At 35.4% G+C, this 20,926-nt stretch overlaps 1 protein-coding gene across 1 annotated transcript in view; it reads right to left on the bottom strand.

Annotated features, from left to right (window-relative positions):
- HAT1 (histone acetyltransferase 1) overlaps positions 1 to 20,926 on the bottom strand; it is a 39,619-nt gene that overhangs the window by 15,020 nt on the left and 3,673 nt on the right. The window contains exons 3-8 of the mRNA XM_005675964.2: positions 15,101 to 15,176; positions 11,407 to 11,527; positions 2,673 to 2,852; positions 2,286 to 2,407; positions 1,681 to 1,785; positions 1,254 to 1,360 (exon numbers count right to left, since the gene is read on the bottom strand). Coding sequence (XP_005676021.1) covers positions 1,254 to 1,360; positions 1,681 to 1,785; positions 2,286 to 2,407; positions 2,673 to 2,852; positions 11,407 to 11,527; positions 15,101 to 15,176 — 711 coding nt within the window. The remainder of the gene's footprint in view (positions 1 to 1,253; positions 1,361 to 1,680; positions 1,786 to 2,285; positions 2,408 to 2,672; positions 2,853 to 11,406; positions 11,528 to 15,100; positions 15,177 to 20,926) is intronic.

Raw genomic sequence — 20,926 nt, 5'->3', positions numbered from 1 at the left:
AAGATCCTGCAAGTCATGAGGCATAATGTGCTAAAGAAAAGTGCTAAAAAAAGAAAATGGGTGGCAATTATACCACAAAAACTTATCCTGTAACATAGGCCATCAATGGTTAGGTTTGAATTTTTACTATATCTGGCTATATGTCAATTAAGCAAAAGGCCATCTCAGTATAAGGAATATTCTGGGTTGCAAAGGGAAATCCAGAGCCTGCAAAAGATCCAACAAGTTTTAAAAATATGCAAAATAATGGATCTATACACAACTAAAACAACCAAAGAGAGAACTCTTTTTTTAAAAAAGACCGAGAATGGAAATCTAGGAGAAGTATCTTAATGAGAACAAATGTATCAGTGATTTTTAGTAATTTGCTAAGAAATGTTAACACTGAAAATAAAGGCCAATACCCAGTTTTCAAATTCAGGAGTCCTTTAACATGTGCAGCATTTTCTCTTTAGAGACTTCAGTTTGCAATGAATAAAGGCTACCATTATTGATGACTCTTCACTGAGATTTAAGAAATAAAATTCTTTATCTGCTAATTGGCGCTAAGTATCAAGGACTTTATAGGCTGGAGTAGACAGAAGAAAGTGGTTAAGAGGCTTCACAGAAACAACCCCTGCTGGCACATTACCCACTAGAGAAGACAAAGACTACTTATGGAAACCCTAATCTCCAGACTAAAATCACCAAAAAGTCCCTTCATGTAGTACCAAGTCCAAGCTCTACAAGTAAACAGAAGCTAAACAACTTTCAGCTTAGCTAAAAAGAAGTGTTATTGATTGTGTAAAGTTCCTATAATTTTACAAGTCACTAAGCTAGTGAAAGTGTCAATTTATAACTTTTGATATAAACTAACTTTAGTAATTACTTCATCTCCCAAGTTCCCAAATCATTTAACAGTAGCAATAAAGTTAGATGACAAGACAAATCAACTTTATAAAATGCTTGAGAAACAGACTGAACAAATAGTCATACCATACTTGCAATATATATATATTCCTGACCAAGATTTCCCATTTTATATTCAGTTCATTATCCTCAATTTGTTCAACTAATTAAGCACTTCATACTCAGAGATGCAATCCAATTTCACAAAGGGCTTATGATTTAAAATGAAACTTAAGTCATCTTTAAACAGTTCCAAAAAGACCTCAGGAGACTGCTGGTATTTAAAACAAAAGTTAATTCTGACAAAACCAAAATTAGTAAAGGAGAGATTTGGAAAAGCTTTTTCAGTAACAAAATTTACATACCTGTAATATCAAGAACAGAAGGAGATGCAATGTAGTATCTATGAACTGTTTCAAGAAGTTGAGCACCATGGCCTTGACCTTGAAATGGAGTCAATATCAGCATTTGACTATAGTAAAGAAATTATATTAAAATATTACAACCTGACCAGTTTACAGACTGCAAATCACTACAGTGATACAAACATTTTCAAGTTTGTGTAGTTTTTCAAATCCATCTTTAAGAATTCCAAAAATCACTGAGACACTCAAAATTGTAAACATTTAATCTTCCAAACTGTTTCAAAAGGAACAATGAAATAAATCAGTACACAGCCAATGAATAATGGTGATTTTTTTTAAAACAAATCAACACTATTACAGTATTAGAAACTTCAGCAGTTCCTTCTTCTGAAATAAAAGACAAGGCACGTGTTATACTGCCAATTACCTTACACGTGGCCGGGTTTTGTCTGGGTACACATAGTAATTATAGACTGTCATGTAGCCTACGGTCGCAAAGAGTGTAGCTCCATCCTTATTATACTTCTCAAATCTGCAGATAAAACAGAAAGCCAAGCAGGTCAATTACAGTCGCGCTCCCATGCAGTGTCCATTTTCTTTTCCATTCTCTGACTGAATTTTCAGTGTCAGCAAGCTACTCTGTGAGGGCCCAATGGGTACACCTGCTATGTTCTGAATATACAATTCACTTAATTGGTGTGCAGCAACTTGGATAAATCAGACCTCTTTACATCACTTCAGTGCACTTGCCTATTATCAAGATGAATAGGTGGCAAGTAAAAGAAAACACAGGCAAAGCTCATTTTACTGTTTAAGCCTACATTCAGAGCCCTAACGGACAACAGCATTTAATTCGGCTCTATTCTCAAGGTCTCCCAAAGCATAATGAAGGAAAACTCAAGCCTCATAAACAATAGTTTTTCTTTCCTGGGAAAAATATCATTATACTATCCCAATAATTGGGCTGCCACAATTAAAATGCTGGCTTTGTGGAGGTAATAAGGTCTACTGTTGCTTTAGAACTGTACTTACACTAGAAAGTAGTGCCATCTTTCATCATCCACGTCAATAAAGCTAGCAGTTTCAATAAACCACATCAAAAAGGTCTGAAGCCTTTCATGATATTCTCGAAAGCCTCTACATGTCATGTCAGCCTAGGGAAAAAGCCAGGAAAAGTCAGGTGAAACTCATCACAGAGGTAAGTGAAAGTCTGCAGAACACAAAACTATTCTGTGGGAAAATGTTTAGAAGTCTCAGATTAAGATGTGTACACAGACACACATACAAAACAGATCTTTGTTTTTATTGCTGACAAAGACTTGTTTCCTGAAGTTAGAATAAATCACTGAAAAGAACACATCAAAACAGAACACGGGTTTCAGGCAAATTAAGTAAGGGAACATTTAGATCTATCTTTACCTTATAAATCTGAAAGGTAAAGTTTTCTCCTCCTGTTGGACTGAGAACAGAGTATGTGTGAAGTAAGGTTCCAAACGGCTTGAAATCAGCTTCTTTTTCCAGCAACGAAAGAAAATCATTCGTGTTTGTGCAAAATCCAGGTGGAATGATTTGTCTAATTTTGCCCTCAACATCATCTGCCTAAGGAATGGAGATTAAAGGACACACACAGAAATTAATAACTCTGACCTAGTTGAATATGCTTAGTTTTTTTGAAAGGGACAAAATTCAAAAAACTTTAATTCACTGTTAAACTAAAGAAGTGAACACATAGCAAATTGGGAAAGGATGAGTTTCATGTGTACAAGATACTGCCACAGAAATGTGAGATGAACACAAGTATAACACAGAAATAAAAAAGAGGAGGTGGGGAGTCTGAAATCAACTGCAAGAATGAATGCAACCCTATAGAAATCTCTAACATCATGTAGAGAAGGCTGACTACACCCCTTCAAGACAATTTGAACTGGCCAAAACAAAAAACTGCTTATTATTTTACATGGCTGCTTATTAAGTTACATGTGTCAAGAAGAGTATATTATTCAAGACATGAAAGGATCACCAGCAGTAGTGAGGTGAGGCTAGAGTCAGACCAAACAAACGGCAACCTCACCATGAGCAAGCAGGTCATTAACTCCCTGACACCAAAACTCAAAATTAAGATAATATTTAAAATATGCCCGCTTAGGAAATACATAAATTATATGACTGGATATATTATCCACTCATCCTATAAGGTGACACAATTTTTACAGAGTTGGATTTGTGACAGTAAAAAGAGACAAGCCTGGACAACAAAATTAAACTCAGAGATTAAAATTACCCTTGTTAAACAACCTCGATGAATGTTAAACTATCAGCTGAGCAGACTTCATAATCCTTTTCAAAACCCCAAAAGACCACTTGATTGAATACATTTACTACTTCTCTTTAACCATGAATATTTGATGAAGTCTTACAATAAAGTATTACTGCTTCTCACCAGGCAATAAAACTTAATGAATTGGTCTCAACTTAACAAAACCTTATCCCTCAATACAGTCCCTAAAAGCCTGACATTACATTCAACAAAATGAGCTTGCATTCTATTCAAACTTTTTCCTGAACAATGAGGCCAGGTTTTTACTTAATGGAGTTTGCCGTGAGTTCAGCTGTAATGTTTGTATTGTATCTATTTCCACAAGGACTGACACAAGAACACTTTGTGTTAACTTACTAAGCAGCTCTTTCATACCGTTTACATGCATGATGGGTATTAGTTCTAAACCAAGACCCTTGCTACTTAGCATTCAAAACAGGGAAATTAAGATGCTTAGGACAAAATACACTACAAAAGGCTAATACAACATGCTACTAATTCCTGTCCTTTCAACCATCTTTTAACTAAGTAGAAGCAATGCACCTGCAGATGAATAGCACTTTATTATCATTCAGTTACATTTCAGGATAGAGAACCAGGGATGGAGTTTATTACAAACAAGTTTCATTTTCAATGCTCTGGTACACCAACATTTATATATAACTTGTTTATAGCTATAAAAAAGAGCTATTATTTAAAAATATAGCTCTTCAACATTTTACCCAACAGCTTATTTCTAACATGTACACCAGTGTGTACAATCCATTCATGCTCAAGGTTAAATGCACTACATTGGACAGAACTACTTTTGCTTATTTCTAAAGTACTATTTGATAAATATTTTCTCTTGAAACTGCTAACTAATATGAAGAGATGATCTTAAGCATATTTTATAGAATTTGTACAATTTCAATAATTGTAACAAGAAAGTGTAATAATAAGGGATAGGTCTAATATGTCTGTTGTGTGGCTATTAAAATCCAAAGTAGCAATGGGTAAAGGTAGTATTAATTCAAATTTTAAAAAGTCAAGAAACACTAGTTTTAAATAAAGAGGTTTATAATCTATCAGTTTAAAAGAAAACACTTCAAGACACATATAGTATATATAACTTTAACTTTTAAAAATTTCCCCCAGTGTCATGTCTTCTCAATAAGGCACTGCAAAGCATGATCAAATAACTTCACATATCTGGCACTAAATGTACTTCAAAGATTTCTTTGAAACTCTAAGTTTCAAGTAGCAGTTCTGGTGGACTATAGAGCAGCCCAAAGATTTGAGCTCAACAAAGTTGAAAGATAGTTAATGTTTAACTTTCAGCCTTCGAAGGATACCTATTTATTGTAGTATCTTCAAATAAATATTTTGCTCTGGGCAAGTTTATACATTATTTTAAGAACTTTTACAGAGGAAAAAAGGGCCATGTTTAAAAATAAGTAATCTGTTTACATGTATTACACTAGAGAAAATGTATATCTATTATATAAAATACGAAACATAAAACCAACAGCTCTTCAAACTTGGAATTCAGAACTTTGTATCATTAAAGGAGAAATGTCTGCATTTCTCTATTAAATGGATTCTACTTTAAGGGAGGAAAAAAAATCCTGTAACTATCATATCATCTACACTCTTTTCTAAAAGAATAAATTTATTTTAGTTCAGTTAAATATTCATCTATCATACTGGATTACTGGCCAGGTAATAGTTGTCACTGGAGAAAATCCCCATATAATCTTTTTAAATTGAATGTAGAATTAAACATTAACTGAAACTTACACAAGTTCCAACGCTTGTGGTTAAAGGTTTAGATTCTATTTCTGAAGATCACTGAAAAATTCCCTATATTCAAAAGTATTCTGGAGAAGGCAATGGCAACCCACTCCAGAACTCTTGCCTGGAAAATCCTATTGTCGGAGGAGCTTGGTAGGCTGGAGTCAACGCGGTCGCCAGGAGTTGGACATGACTGAGCAACTTCACTTTCACTTTTCACTTTCATGCATTGGAGAAGGAAATGGCAACCCACTCCAGTGTTCTTGCCTGGAGAATCCCAGGGACGGCGGAGCCTGGCGGGCTGCCATCTATGGGGTCACACAGAGTCGGACATGACTGAAGCGACTTAGCAGCAGCAGCAGCAAGACTATCCTAACCTTTAATCAAAACTATATAGAAATACAGTTACGTGTGCTAAGTCACTCAATTGTGTACGACTCTGTGCGACCCCATGGACTGTAGCCCACCAGGCTTCTCTGTCATGGGCCTCTCCAGGCAAGAGCACTGGAATGAGTTGCCATGCCCTCCTCCAGGGGGTCTTCCTGACCAAGGGATTGAACCCACATCTCTCATATCTCCTGCACTGGCCTGCAGGTTTTCCATCACTAGCGCCACCCGGGAAGCCCACAGTTATAGAAAGGATAAGAAATTAAGCTGATCAAGAATCTAGAGTACAGCATGATATGTTTAATTAATAAGGACATGCCTTACAAATGTTTTCCTAACAACTGCCAATGTCTTTTTAATAAGGAAAGCATAAAGGTAACCCTTCTATTTAGGTCTTCTCTTAGGTGACTTAAGACGAAATGTTTTGGAGTATACTCTCTGACTATGGTCATTTCAACTTCCAGTGTTCTATACACTGTTACATATCTGATGTTTCCATGAAGCGATTTTTACATTTCCTCATCACTGCATAAAGCAATGTGCCTGAGACTTAAATGGTAGTCGGACAGAATTCGTACACATGTACTTAATACAGATTTAAAAAACAAATTACCTCTTTAGCCTTTTAACCTAAATAGCAGCATTTGTCTAAATTTGTCTGTGGTGCATAATTTTTGAAATACCAATTTTGAAGGCATGTTAAGGCTTGGCTAAAGTCACAGAGAGTTAACATTAACTGTAATTCTAAGAATACCCAAGATATGCTGCAAAAACAAGCCAAAAAACTCCACATCTACATAAACTTGCTCAATCTTACATTCGCTGACAATATGCAAGCTGCAGAAATTTCAGTATTGTTGGAGAAATTAAGTAGAGAAAAACTGTGAGCATTTCCACTTTTTGAAAAACAAAGGTCACATTATGTTAATTTTACTGCATTAGTGCTTTGCAACCTAACTAAACTTACAATAGCTCAGTTGGTAAACAATCTGCCTGCAATGCAGGACACCTGGGTTCGATTCCTAGGTAGGGAAGATCCTCTGGATAAGGAAATGGCAACCCACTCCAGCATTCTTGCCTGGAGAATCCCATGGACAGAGGAGCCTGGCAGGCTAAAGTCCATGGAGTTGCAAGAGTCAGACATGACTTAGCAACTAAACCACCACCACCAAACTCACAACGATGTTCTAAGATAAAGATCTAAACACATAATTTTAAAGGTTTTTATGATATTTCACAAAAAGAACTTCTCATTAAGAATACTGTCACCATTATCAAAAAAGGAATGCAGTGGAATTCACTAGGAAATATTATTAGTCTACCAAAGTATTTTTTTCACTTTCTCAAGATTAAATTTTTATACATACACAGGACTTTTCTATTAAAAAAGCCCTCAGGAATCCAGACAAATTAAAGAAATTTGCTCTCATTTACTCTCAAATTGTATCCAAATTAATGAGAGACAAGGATAAAATAGATGACTGAAACTCACAGATAATACAAACTTTATCCATGTATTTCAACTTTCTTCAACAAAACCCTTCCCTAAAATGTCAGCAATCAGCAAGACTGAACAATCTTTGTTACACATTCTTCTACTAAAAAGCAATGAAATTACCTTAAGAGAGGGCTGGAGGTACTGATAAAAGCAAAACCATAAGATGAACAAACCATCAGTGTCTGAATAATCAAGTTTATTAGATTGCAAAATTCAAAATAATTACATTATCTTTAAAGATGATAGCTACGGAGATGTTCTACAGACACCTTGTGACTAAAAAAAATTTAGGTGCCACTAGAGAGTTTGCAAAACAGAAAGAATGGATGATGAAAGATTAATATAATGGCAAAATTTTAATACACAAATAACTTCTAAGCAGATGTGCTCTGGTTTCTGACCATCTAAAAGGGTATATTTTTCACATGCAAAAATAATACTACAAAGCACCGTGTGCATAAACTCAATTATGACATATTATAGTCTCAAACCTTATACATCTAAAACAAAAATCTTGGGTTTTTTCCACTTAAATCTACTTCTCCAGTCATCCCTATCTCAGGGAATAGTGCCACCACCACTGAAGCAATGGCATCCTCCTCCTTCCTCTTTCCCTCAACAATCATATTTAACTCAGCAACAGATGCTGCTGACTCTCTGAGGATGAGACTCACTGGAAAGAACGCTGATGCTGGGAAAGACTGAAGGCAAAAGAGGAAGAGGGCAGCAGAGGATGAGATGGTTAGATAGCATCACCGACTCAATGGACATGAGTCTGAGCAAACTCCTGGAGACAGTGAAGGACAGAGGAGCCTGGTGTGCTGCATTCCATGGGGGTCACAAAGAGTCAGACATAGCGACTGAACAACAACCAAAGAAATACCCTCAAGCAGGTATATGCAGTGTTGCCCACAACGCTGCAATGTTCTGGTCTCTCTCCTCTCACTCTTGCCCTCTACAGTGGGTTCTCTGCATAGCAGGCAGAATCATCTTTCAACAACATAAACACTATCACATAACCCCCACCTACTTAAAATTTCCAAGGGCTTCAGCTACTCTTATTCCAGCTACTCTTATTCCATCGACCGAGTTTTGCCAACCCTCTTCAACTATCTCCTACCCTTCTTCTCTCATCACCACAATTTAACAACAGTGATCTTTCTGGACAACAAAAATGCCAAGAATTTTCTCATTTCAGGGCCTCTGTATAGGTTGATCCCTTCAGATAACCACATGACTGGCTACTCTTCATTCAGAAACCAGCAAAACGTTTCTTCATACATATTAATTTGTTTATTTAATATCTATTTGTTGACTGCTCCTCTTGGCAAGAACATAAGTGTCTTAAGAACAGTGACTTTGCCTTGTTTGCCATTATACCCCTGTGAAATGAACATTCTCACTGTGAATGGGAAAGAGCCAAGCCTGTTCCCCCCACATCTGCTACCCATTCTTTTTTTTACAAGGGGAAAAAGAGGTCTCTGCTTGAACATGCAATTTAAATAAATGATCTCTGACAATGAAGCAAATAAATAATCCTACAAAAAGACATTATAAAAGACTGATTCCTTACTCCTAACACACTACTTCTAAAACGAGGAGAAACCTCGTTTTCAAGAATGGAACAATTAGAAGTCAATGCAAATATACAGCTATTTTCACTGCACATAGTATTTGAAAGATTTATCAATAACTAATAGTTCCTTCAGAAGAAATCAATTCAGCACTACCAGCCAGAACTTAAAAAGAAAAGAAACACAAAAAACCAGCAAACCCCTCAAACAACACTGAATTTTGTACAACACAAAGGAAAAATACAATTTTTAAGAGTAGCTGGGCTTGAAAATCTAACAAATATTTGATTATAAAAAGCTCCATTTTAGTAAATTCTGTGTTAAATGCTAGTTTATCTAAGATTAAATCTTTTCAAATATCAAATCACCACAACTACAGTATTAGTCAATAAGGCATTTTTATAGCTGCAAATTTTCAAAAATATCTAAGGGACACAAACCACTGAAAAAAACAAATATTAAGTGAAAGTTATATATATTTATCTAACAAACTGAGTCATCTCAAATAGGGGTGGCAAATGAGAACTAAAAAAAGTTAGTGCTCAAAATATTTCTGACACTGAAGTTGACTAATGGACATAGGAGACTATTTCAGATTTCTTTTATGCTATATATCATTCACGTTTCCATTCCTTTAAGCTTACTAATACGGAATTTTTACCCATAAGGGGACTGTTTGCAAGAGGGAAGTCTCTCATATTAGCAATAAACTGAGAGCTAATAGCATAAAAGTATGGGAGCAGGCAAATAAATAAAATATACACTGTGAAAAACAGAAATAAAACCTAAAAAGCACAAAAGCCCAGGACCATTTAGAACAGGTCATAAATAGTTCTAACATCTTTGAGGAGGATATTACCATATATTATGCATGCTACGATAAGTGATTCTCTCCTGTGTGCAATACAAATTGTTTACTAGTTGTGTGACTTTGGACAAGTCCCTTACAATGAAATGAAAAAAGCAAACAAACATAATAAAAAGGGGGCAAATCAACCAATCTCTGTAATGAGAGAAGGTTTTAACAATAAGAGTGGAGCATGAGGCTGGGAAAAGACTTACGTCAGGAATTTAAACTTAGTTAAAATTTTGAAAACGTTTAAATAGGAATGTCTAGGAACAGAAAAACTCTAAAATATACAATTTTTTGAAGGTCCCTTAAAGATTCATGTCCATCCAAACATGCCAAAGACACCCACTCCCCAACATCCACCAAGATCAACTCAAGTCTAAAATCTCATCATCTATGTTATTCAAATAAGGTACAGGTGAGACTATGGGTATGACGTATCATGGGGCAAAATTCCTTTCCACCTGTGAAACTAGAAAACAAGTTATCACTTCCAAAGAACAAAGGCAAGACAAGCATAGGATAAAAGTTATGGACTTTGTCATTCCAAAAGGGAGAAAATGGTAGGAAGAAATAAGTCACCAAATGATTTCAGAATCCAATAGGTCAAATTCCATTGTTGTTGTACAGTCTCTAAGTCATGTCCGATTCTTTGCGACCCTACGGACTGTAGCCTGCCAGGCTCTTCTATCCATGGAAATCTCCAGGCAAGAATACTGGAGTGGGTTGCCATTCCCTTCTCCAGGGTATCTTCCCAACCCAGGGATCAAACCCACATCTCCTGCATTCGCAGGCAGACTCTTTACTGCTTAGCCACCCGGGAAGGCTCAAATTTCATCAGACTTAGGAATACTGTGGTCTATGACACTACCCTCTGAGCCTGAAGCTCCTCCTTCAAAATCATTCATCCTTTTTCTTGAAAGGCAGCACATGTTTGCAGATGAATAGAGTTATCAACCTGTTTCTTGCCTGTTGGATTTTAGAAGTCCATTAGCCTTCCCGTATTCTGCCAGTCCAAACTGGCTGTATTTCTGCTGATATGACACTCTGGAACACTTTCTGGGTCACGTATGTATGCCATGAAAGTTCATGCCAATAGACAAGATGGTCCTCCACAGGTGCTCCCTGAATTTATATCATAGAATTCAATCCCTATTTCTGGCTTTGTTGAGATTACTGAGGAGATCAATGAGTCACACTTGTCCATTCAGCAAAACAAGATTATTTAGCCAAGATTACTATTGGCTTTCTCCCCAGAGCACACTTCCCCACCAATGAATTTTCTAAATTTAGTGTCTTCAGAACAGGCTGAGAATTTCCCAATCAAGTCCTAATCCTTTTTACTTGACAGCTCTTCTCTCAATTTCTCTCTTTCTTCTTACACTTTAAGTGGCAAGAAAGCAGGCCACAACTTCAATACTTTGTTCATAAAACTCAACTCAATAATCAAGTTCATTTCTTACAAGTAAGTTTTCCTTTTCGCATGAATATATGCTTAAAACAGACCTAAAGTCGGTAAATGAAATAAAACTCTGATCAAAAAAGTGAAGATTTTTACAGAAAAGGCTAAGGATCACGATCACAGGTTTAACTGGAATGACAGGCAGATAATCATCCCCATAATTAAATGTTAAATATGTGGTTTTAAAGCTGTAATATAACAGATTCTCTCCTCCCTCAAATCTTTAACATTTTATAATCTGTTTTATACTCAATTAGGAAACAGTTTAAAATAAATTTATTTCTGTTCTTACCTCTACACAGTCAAAGTTCTCATCAACTTTAGATGCATATTCAACACGGAACATTGTTGACAGGCTCCCAGCAATATAATATAACAAGATCTTCAGACCCTTGTAACCAAAAGCAGTTTCACTGAAAGGGGAAAAAAAGCAGTAATCTAAGACCCAAAAATGAAAAAAGTCATTACAAAGTATTAACTCTACACAGAAACAGGTTTAACTTACTGGGCAGTTTCAACATTTTAAACTATACTTACTAAAAACAACAACAAAAAAACCATACTGTAATGAAACTGTGCCTCAGCTGTCTGTCCTAGTTTATAAAGTAACAGAATAATAACACCTACCTTAGGGATGTTATATGGGTTATATAAACAAGTCAATACATATAAATTGCTCATAACATTCACTGGTACAATATACAAGTGTACTACAGCTACTGTTGCTGCTTTTACTCTTGCTACTATTATGAGGTATTTCATATCAGAGACAAGTAATGTTAAACTGATTCCTGGTTAGGCAAGCAGTTAAGATGGAGCTATAGAGCCCAACTTATAGTTCTCCCAACTTATCATTTGCATGCCCAACACAAACATGCAGAGCTGCTGAAAGTGCTAAGTGGTAGCACCTGACCACACCCCACTTACGAACTCAGAAAGCACATGGGGAGCTGCTGCTATTTTCCCAACCTTGCTCCCTGATATCCATCTATGCCTATTTCCTTTAAAGAAAAAAAAAAATCTTCTAAAAAGAGAATTCTAAAGTAGCCAAGCGAGTTCCCTGGTGGTCCAGTGGTTAAGACTCGGTACCTTTACTGCCTTGCCCCAGGTTCAATCCCTGTGTCGGAAACAAATATTCCACCAAGAACATGGTGTAGCCCCCCAAAAGAGTCCAGAATAGGTAAATCTATGAAGACAGAAAGTAGATTAGTGACTATCCAGGGCTAGGGAAGGTATGGGAAAGAGGGAGCCACTGCTAACTGGTCACAATGGGAATTTTGGTGGAAATGATGAAAAGGTTCCAAAATTGGTTGTGGTGATGATTATGCAACTTTCAATATGCTAAAACCCACAGAATTGTACACTTTAAAAAGATTATTGTATGATAAAGGGTTTTGTTGTTTTTAAAGATGAATTCTGAAAGAATGCTAGAAAGAAGCAGTGTCATTTTCAGATTTCTGTCTAGGTTACCGAAACAAAATGTAAGAAGTGTCCATTCCAGGACTCTGAAAATTATGTGTACTAGAAAAGAGTGGCAATCATCCTAGGATTAAGATCAATGTAATGGTTCCCAAAATAGAGTTATCATGATTATGTGACTCTCTTCTGTCTACCTTAGAGGGGTGTGCAAGCACACCACTTTTAATGATGTGCAAAATGAGTGTGCAAAATGCCACAAAGAAGCCATACTTGTGAAATTAGACCCTACTCACTAAGATATTACCTTAGGAAGAGACTTCAAGTAGCAGTAAGAGGAAGAGAGCAAGACAAAGCACTCCTTAGAGATAGAGATCCAAAAGAAAGCATTCCTATTTTTATGCTGTAATAAAACCTGTTTAAAATATGAGAGGCTCAAATTTTGGCATGAATCAATTATAAAATTCAGTTATTAATACTTAAAAGCATATAAAATACCTGATCTGATATATTCACAAGAAATTCTTAAAAACTTGTTCCATGAAGAGACATTTCTCAATTTAAAAATACATTAAATAAATATGTCAAAAGTGCTGAAATAATGCACAGGGAAAACAGCAATATAGAAGAATATTTTAAATGTCAACTATATCTAAAAACCATTTCCTACTAAGAAAAAAATCCATGGTTCCTAGAGGATATGGCCAATTCATTCTGCAGAACTAGTAAAGTACAGGGTGAATGTGCAACACTTGACTGTATCACAAAGTAAAGTGTCCTCAAAACGATGATGATATATCAAAAGGACTCAAAAGCCAGTTTCAAAGAAGAGCCACTTGTTGAATCTGGGATTATCTGAGCATCTACATTAAAAACAGTAACAGACAATAACTCATTAAGTTAAATCCTGAGTCTATTCTGATATAAACAAAAATATGTAAGGGGAAGAAGAGACACTCTCTTTTACAGCAGAATGCAAACTAATAACCGTTGAAAATGTGGCAGCGTTAGAAAATCCCCCGTTTTAGAATCATAGTAAAATACTAACAATCATTAACAGATTTAAAACTACTGAATGGGACTTCCCTGACGGTCCAGTGGTTAAAGACTCTGCCCTCGAATACAGAGAGTATGGGTTCGATCCCTGGTCAGGGAGCTAAGATCCCATATGCCTGGAAGCCAAGAAACCAAAATGTGAAACAAAGGCAAAACTAACAAATTCAATAAAGACTTAAAAAAAAAAATTTAAAAATAAATAAATAAATAAATAAAACTACTGAATGAAAGTCTGATGGGAAACAGGGTATTTTCACTCTCAAAAGTATCTCCTCACAGGTTACATATAAATAACAAAGAAAAAACCCTACAGTGGAGAAACCTTGCAGATACCTCCAAACTTAACGACCCAAGTTAACCAACAATGGGACAAACTGACATCAAGGATGTTCTGATACGACACATTGAGGACAGATACAACTTCTGCTGCGGTACTACAAATATATGCATTATCTGAATTTAATCATAAAGAAACGATCAAACTAGTCCAAAATGAAGGTTTACAAAACCAGCCCTATTCTCTACAAAAATAATGACATGGAAAATAAAAGTCTGTAGAACTGTTCCAGTTGAAAGGGACTAAAGAAAGATAACAACTAAAAGCAATACATGATTCTAGACTGGATCAAGGATGAGGAATTACTGAATTTATTGAATATACACAAAAGAATTACTGGGAATCAATTGGCAAAGTTTGAAATGTGGATATTTTAGAAAATATATCACTGTTAGATTTCCTGAGTTTGGATAATTTTACCACAATACTGTCCCTGTTTTTAGAATATACATACTAAGGAGTTTAGGAGTAAGAGAAGATATATCTGCAACCAACTCTCAAATGGTTCAACAATAATCTATCAATATATGTGTATGAGAATGATTAAAGCTAATATAGCTAAATGTTAATAACTGATGTATGTAAAGGATATACAGAATATTATTCTTGAAACTTAATGCAAAGTTGATTATTTTCTTCAAAATCAAAAGGACTGTTTTAGTAACGTAATGAAGGCATTAGAAATTTAAGAAACTGTGCTGAACATCCAGAACATCTTCAAACTTGCTTCTGAAAATAAATTTCTCCTAACTGCTTATTTATTTCTCATAGAAAAAAACTTGACCTTTCCAGTGTTGGGGGAGTGTTTTGTAGAAGCAGTATAGCAAAATCATGCAAAATAAGTAGTTATGAATATGGGCTCTACAGTCTGACTGACTGAATCTGAACTTCAGTCATTCATATGTCCCTAGGCAACTATCCAACCCCACCAGTTAATGTTACATATGATGATACCATTGCTAAGATTATGCAAATTAAATATCATACTGTACTGACAGTATAACACTAAATGATAGGTATTATACAGTAGATTGGTGTCTCAATATAAAACATGCCATTCTAATATATTTTAAAAGAAACATGAAAAATAATAGGAAAGAAAATAAATTGATTTTTAAATTTTCAAAAAAATGTCTTTTCCCTACTAATTTGACATATATCTTACTAAGTTACTTACTCATCCCCAAAGAGTTGATGGGTATACTCAGGAAAGAAAGTTCTAATGTCATTCTCAAGATCTTCAGGAAAACGAACTGTTTAAAAGAATAAAAAATATAGATATTAAAGACATTAAAGGTGACAGATATTTCCACTTTGAGAATCTCATTATAACCAGGATATAGCCAACATATTTTTTTTTACTTAAAAATGTCACTTTTCCATTATATGATTTACACTGGATTCTCATGCAACAATAAAAATCAGAATGTTACTTAAAGTGCTTCAGCATCAAAACCCTACTGAGTCTAATTAGAAACCTAGGTATGACAGAGGCATCTAATTCAGTTTTTATTTTTCTGTTATGTTCGTACACAACACAAAGAGTAAAAGACAACAAAACCAAAAAGAGGCACACTGAGATGAGAAAAGCTAGTACAAAGGAAACAAGGTGCTATAGGAAACATTCTGAGAACAAGAATAATCTGAGTTTGATGACCTCATATCATCACATCACTCTTCATGACTGCAAGATGATGATGATGTTTATGTTGTCACCAGTTTTCCCCTTTTGCTTTTCACTACTAAAAGTGACACTGCAGAACTTCCCTGGTGGCCCAGTGGTTAAGAATCTGCCTGCCAATGCAGGGGACATGGGTGCAATCCCTGGTCCATGAAGATTCCACATGCCAAGGGGCAACTAAGCAGGTGTGCCACAACTACTGAACCCTCGTGCTGCAAATACTGACACCTGCCCTAGAGTCTGTCTGTGCTCTGCAACAAAAGAAGCCACCTCAAAGAGAAGCCCCCGCACTGCAGCTAGGGAGTAGCCCTCACCTGCGCCAACTAGAGAAAGCCCACATGCAGCAATGAAGAGCCAGAGCAACCTAAATAAATAAAATTTTAAAACGTATCATAAAGCACAAAACCCGAAAATGCAATCTAAATTGTATTCAGGCACAGAAAGCATTAAATGGCATAAAAGAACAATCTCTGCATAGTCATTAAGGTGAATTCTTTCAACGAACTGTATCTATATAATGCTTTAAAAACTATTCAGAGTGGGAATGGTAAAGTGGGAAGGCACACAAGACTACAAAAATTGACTTTCACCTCCCCTAAAAAGAAAGCAAAGAGGAGAAAAACAGACCAAGCTCACCTACAAACAATAATGCAAGAATATTTAAAGATAATATAGTCTTCACAGAAACAAAATATACTGCGGTACTGAAATAAAAGGATGATTCAACATCTAAAAATCAAAAAATAATTTAATACTTATGCATTACATTGTATGTAAGACAACATTATCAAAATTATTTCCATGTAAACTGAAATGGCCCTCAATATACTCTAATATGTATATCTGAATAAAAAAATTTTGAAAATTGAAAAACACTTTTCAGTGTAACAAGCCAGGTTTATTGGAGAATTACTATAACCATCTTCATTAATTTAAGTGAAAGGAATGACCACTATCATTTTTTAACAGTGTTCTGAAAGTGCTGGAAAATGCAAATTGGAAAGAGAACACAATAAGAGGCATATTTATAAAAAAGGAAGTGAATTTACTAAGATGTTCAGATATGACTGCATGCCAGTGAAAAACTAAGAAAATCAGCTGAAACCACTCTCCAAAAACAGTAGAAGAATCCAGTAAGATTATGTTTTAAAATTCATTAAAAAAAGAAAACAACAAATATATTAAAGACAAACACTTCAATTAAAAATTAGGCAAAAGATTTGAACAGACAGTTCTATAAAAAAGATACACAGTGACAATAAGCACATGAAAAGATGCTCAATATCAGTCACTAGGGAAATGCAAATAAAAACTACAATATCATTTCACACCTACTAGGATTGGCTGTATATAGAAATAATTAAGTGCTGACAAGAATATAGTAAAAGTGGAACTTTTATACATTGCTGGTGGGAATGTAAAATGGTATATCCACTGTGGAAAATAATTTGGCAGTTACTTAAAAAGCTAAACAAAGATTTATTATGTGACCCAGCAATTCTGTTCCTAGCTATATAGTCGGAGAAGGCAATGGCACCCCACTCCAGTACTCCTGCCTGGAAAATCCCATGGATGGAAGAGCCTGGTAGGCTGCAGTTCATGGGGTCGCCAAGAGTCGGACAGGACTGAGCGACTTCTCTTTCACTTTTCACTTTCATGCATTGGAGAAGGAAACGGCAACCCACACCAGTGTTCTTGCCTGGAGAATCCCAGGGACGGGGGAGCCTGGTGGGCTGCCGTCTCTGGGGTCGCACAGAGTCGGACACGACTGAAGCGACTTAGCAGCAGCAGCAGCAGCAGCAGCAGCAGCTATATAGTCAAAAGAACTGAAAACAAGGACAACACATAATTCTATCTTGATGCTCACAGCAGCATTATTCACAATTGCCAAAAGGTGGAAACAACCTAAGTGTTCATCAACAGATGACTAAATAAAACAAAGTGTGGCATACAGTGGAATATTATTCAGCCATTAACAGGAGTGGAGTTCTGATACATGGTACAACATGAAACATTTGCTGAGTAAATAAGCTGAAAATATGCTAAGTGAAATAAGCCAGACAGAAAAAGATAAATATTCCACTTTAGCAAAGTATCTAAAATGGGTAATTCATACAGACAGAAAGTAGATTAGAGGTTACCAGGAGCTGGAGGGGAAGGCGAATGTGGAATTTCCGCTTAACAGGCATAGAGTTTGGTGTAATAAAAAAAGATGGACTTTTTTCTATAGTAATCTACCCCCAGAACACTGATCTCTGTGGGGAAAGTAGGCCTGTCAATCTCTCACACACGAAGTGAAAATAGCTTATTAATGGAGAAGAATCTTGGGATAAACCTTAGTGGAATTATTGGTATGCAGTCAAGAGTTAAAGTTATCCCATGTGTCTAGAACAATGTCTATAAATGTTCTGATAAACGTTTCTCCAAAGAAAGGGAAAGGGAAAAGAGGGAGATAGAAAGAAAGGCTGGTTTGAGGGAAGCAAATTATTGCTACTGATAGTAGGAATTAGATTGCCCAAATAACCCAGTCAACTTTAGTTATGTCAAATATGTGTAGAGTACATGTAACGGGATCTTGATGTGATAATATATATATATATATAAATTACTTTCCATCATTCTCCTACACACAATAAAGACAGAAAATACAATGGAAGAGAAGATGCCACTTCATAATAGCAGTAAAATAGATGAAATCCCTAGGAATAAACAATAAGAAATGTTTATCATCTATATATAAAATTTAAAACTCTACAGTTAGACAAAAAAAGGCCTTAATAAATAGAAAGATATGCTTGCTATTAGTAAGGAAGACTCAATAATGTAAGGATGTTACTTTTCCCCATATAAAACTTAAATTTTAATAGGATTTCAATTTTTAAAAATTAACAAAACATCTCTTTGGAACTTAGTAAAATGTTCATTAGAAGAAAAAACATTACAGAAACTTGAAGAGTAATGAGTGGGATCTAGTCACACCATACACTAATCATATTTATTGTAATAGTACACTAATGGCTCAAGGGGAACAAAAGGCCTCAAAGTACACCCAAGAATACAGATGATACTTTAGAGTGATTAAAAAAAGAAATTTTAATTGTTTAAGAGACAACAAACTGGCAGGCAGATAACTGTCTAAACCATCTGGCAAAGTATAAAGCTGGATTCCTACTCTATGCTTTATCAAGACAAAGATTCTAAGGTTCAATTAAAAAAGAAAAAATTTAAAAATTATTAAAATAAACAATGAATATTTTCATCATCTTAGAGAAGGAAGGCCCTTTTTATAAGACACAATGAAAACTCACAAAAGAAAAAGAAATTTCCCTAGATAAAAAGTTTTAACTTCTACATAACAAAAGTCAAAACAGGTGTCAAAGTATTCGCAAAATATAACAAAAGGAGGGCTGGTTCGTTTAAAGGATATACTTCCCTTAGAATTAAAAATCAATTTTAATTCTCAAATTAAAAAAATAGTAAAAAACACAGTGAAAAAGAAAAACCTCACTAAACAGTAAGTGTTGGCAAGGATGTGAAGAAACTGCAACTTTTGGGCACTGTTGGTGGGTATGTAAAATGGAGTTGTAATAACCACTATGGAAATTATGGAGGTTCCCCAAAGAATTAAAAACATAATTACTATATGGTCCAGCAATTCCACTTCTGGATACATATCCAAAAGAACCTGAAACTGATCTCAAAGAGATAGTTGCACATCCCTATTCATAACAGCATTATTCAAATAGCCAAGAGAAGGAAGCAACTTAAGTATCTATCAATGGACGAATGGATAAATAAAATATGGTATGTATATATATGTTTATAGATAGATAGATAATGTAATATATATAATGTAAACATTATAAATACTATAATAATTTTATAATTACATGTAATACATATAATATTACATATAACAATATTATAATGTTTAAAATATATATAATGTAATAGTATCCTGTCTTAAAAGGAAGGAATTTCTGCCAAGTGCTACAACATGGATGAATCTTGAGGATATTATTCTAAAGAGATGAGCCAGTCACAAGACAACAAATACTGTATGCCTGCATTTATATGAGGTATCTAAAGCGGTCAAATTTTAAAACAGTAGAAAGGTATTAGCAAGGGGCCAGTGAGGGGGGGAAAATTAGGAGTTCTTTCTTTAATAAATAGTTTCAATTTTACAAAATGAGAAAGTTCTGGAGACTAGTTGCACAACAAGAGTATACTAAATACTACAGAACTGTACACTTTTAAAATAGTAAATTTTAAGTTATGTGTTTCTCACAACAATTGCAAACAGAAATAAGAAGCTACCTTTCACACATCACAGAGGCAAGGTGTTTTTGCTTTTTTTAAAAAATGGTAATATGCAACACTGATCAGGGTAGAGGTAAAAGGACTATCTCAAATGTGAGACTGCAGCAGTATAACCACACATAGTTTTTCTGGAAGGCAATTTAAAAACAGCTACTAAAGTAGAATATGTTCGTAACCCTTTGATCTAGCACAGTTCTTAAACAGAGACAATTTTACACACCATCCTTAGGAGGTATGGCAATGTCAGAAGACATTTTTGGTTGTCACAACTGGAGGAGAATGTTACTGGCATCTAGTTATCAGACCAAGAGCGCTGCTAAACATACTACAAAGTACAAAATAACAAAGAATCCTTTTGTTCTTTAGTTGCTAAGTTGTTCGGACTCTTTTGTGATCTCATGGACTGTAACCTCATCCATGGGATTTCCCAGGCAAAAATACTGGCTGCTGTTAAGTCGCTTCAGTCATGTCCAACTCTTTGGACTACAGCCCACAAGGCTCCTCTGTCCATGGGATTCTCCAGGCAAGAATACTGGAGTGGGCTGCCACTTCCTCCTCCAGGGGATCTTCCCAGACCCAGGGATAGAACCCGTGTCTCTAATGTCTCCCGCACTGGCAATTGGGTTCTTTACCACTAGCGCCACCTGGGATGGGCTGCCATTTCCTAACAATTACCTAACCCAAAATGTTAACAGTGTTGAAACTGAAAAACTCTGATCCAGCATTTCAACTTCTAGCCACACATTCTACAGATCACTCAACACAAGTGGGTACATATATACACAAGAGTATTTACTGGAGAATCACTTTTAATAGCAAAAAAGGAGACACAAACCTCACAATAGAGTAAGTTTAAAAAAATATCATAAATAAGCTAAATTATGATACAGTCATCCTGAATTACATAATTTAAAAGAATGAGGTAGACCTATATATAGTTACCAACAATGATATTCAAGTTATGGTTAAGCTAAATAACAAAACAGCCTTACAACAGGATCC

This window comes from Capra hircus, chromosome 2 (genome assembly GCF_001704415.2).
Source record: "Capra hircus breed San Clemente chromosome 2, ASM170441v1, whole genome shotgun sequence".
In the NCBI taxonomy this organism is placed as follows: Eukaryota; Metazoa; Chordata; class Mammalia; order Artiodactyla; family Bovidae; genus Capra; species Capra hircus.
This window is presented reverse-complemented; position numbering and strand designations above follow the sequence as displayed.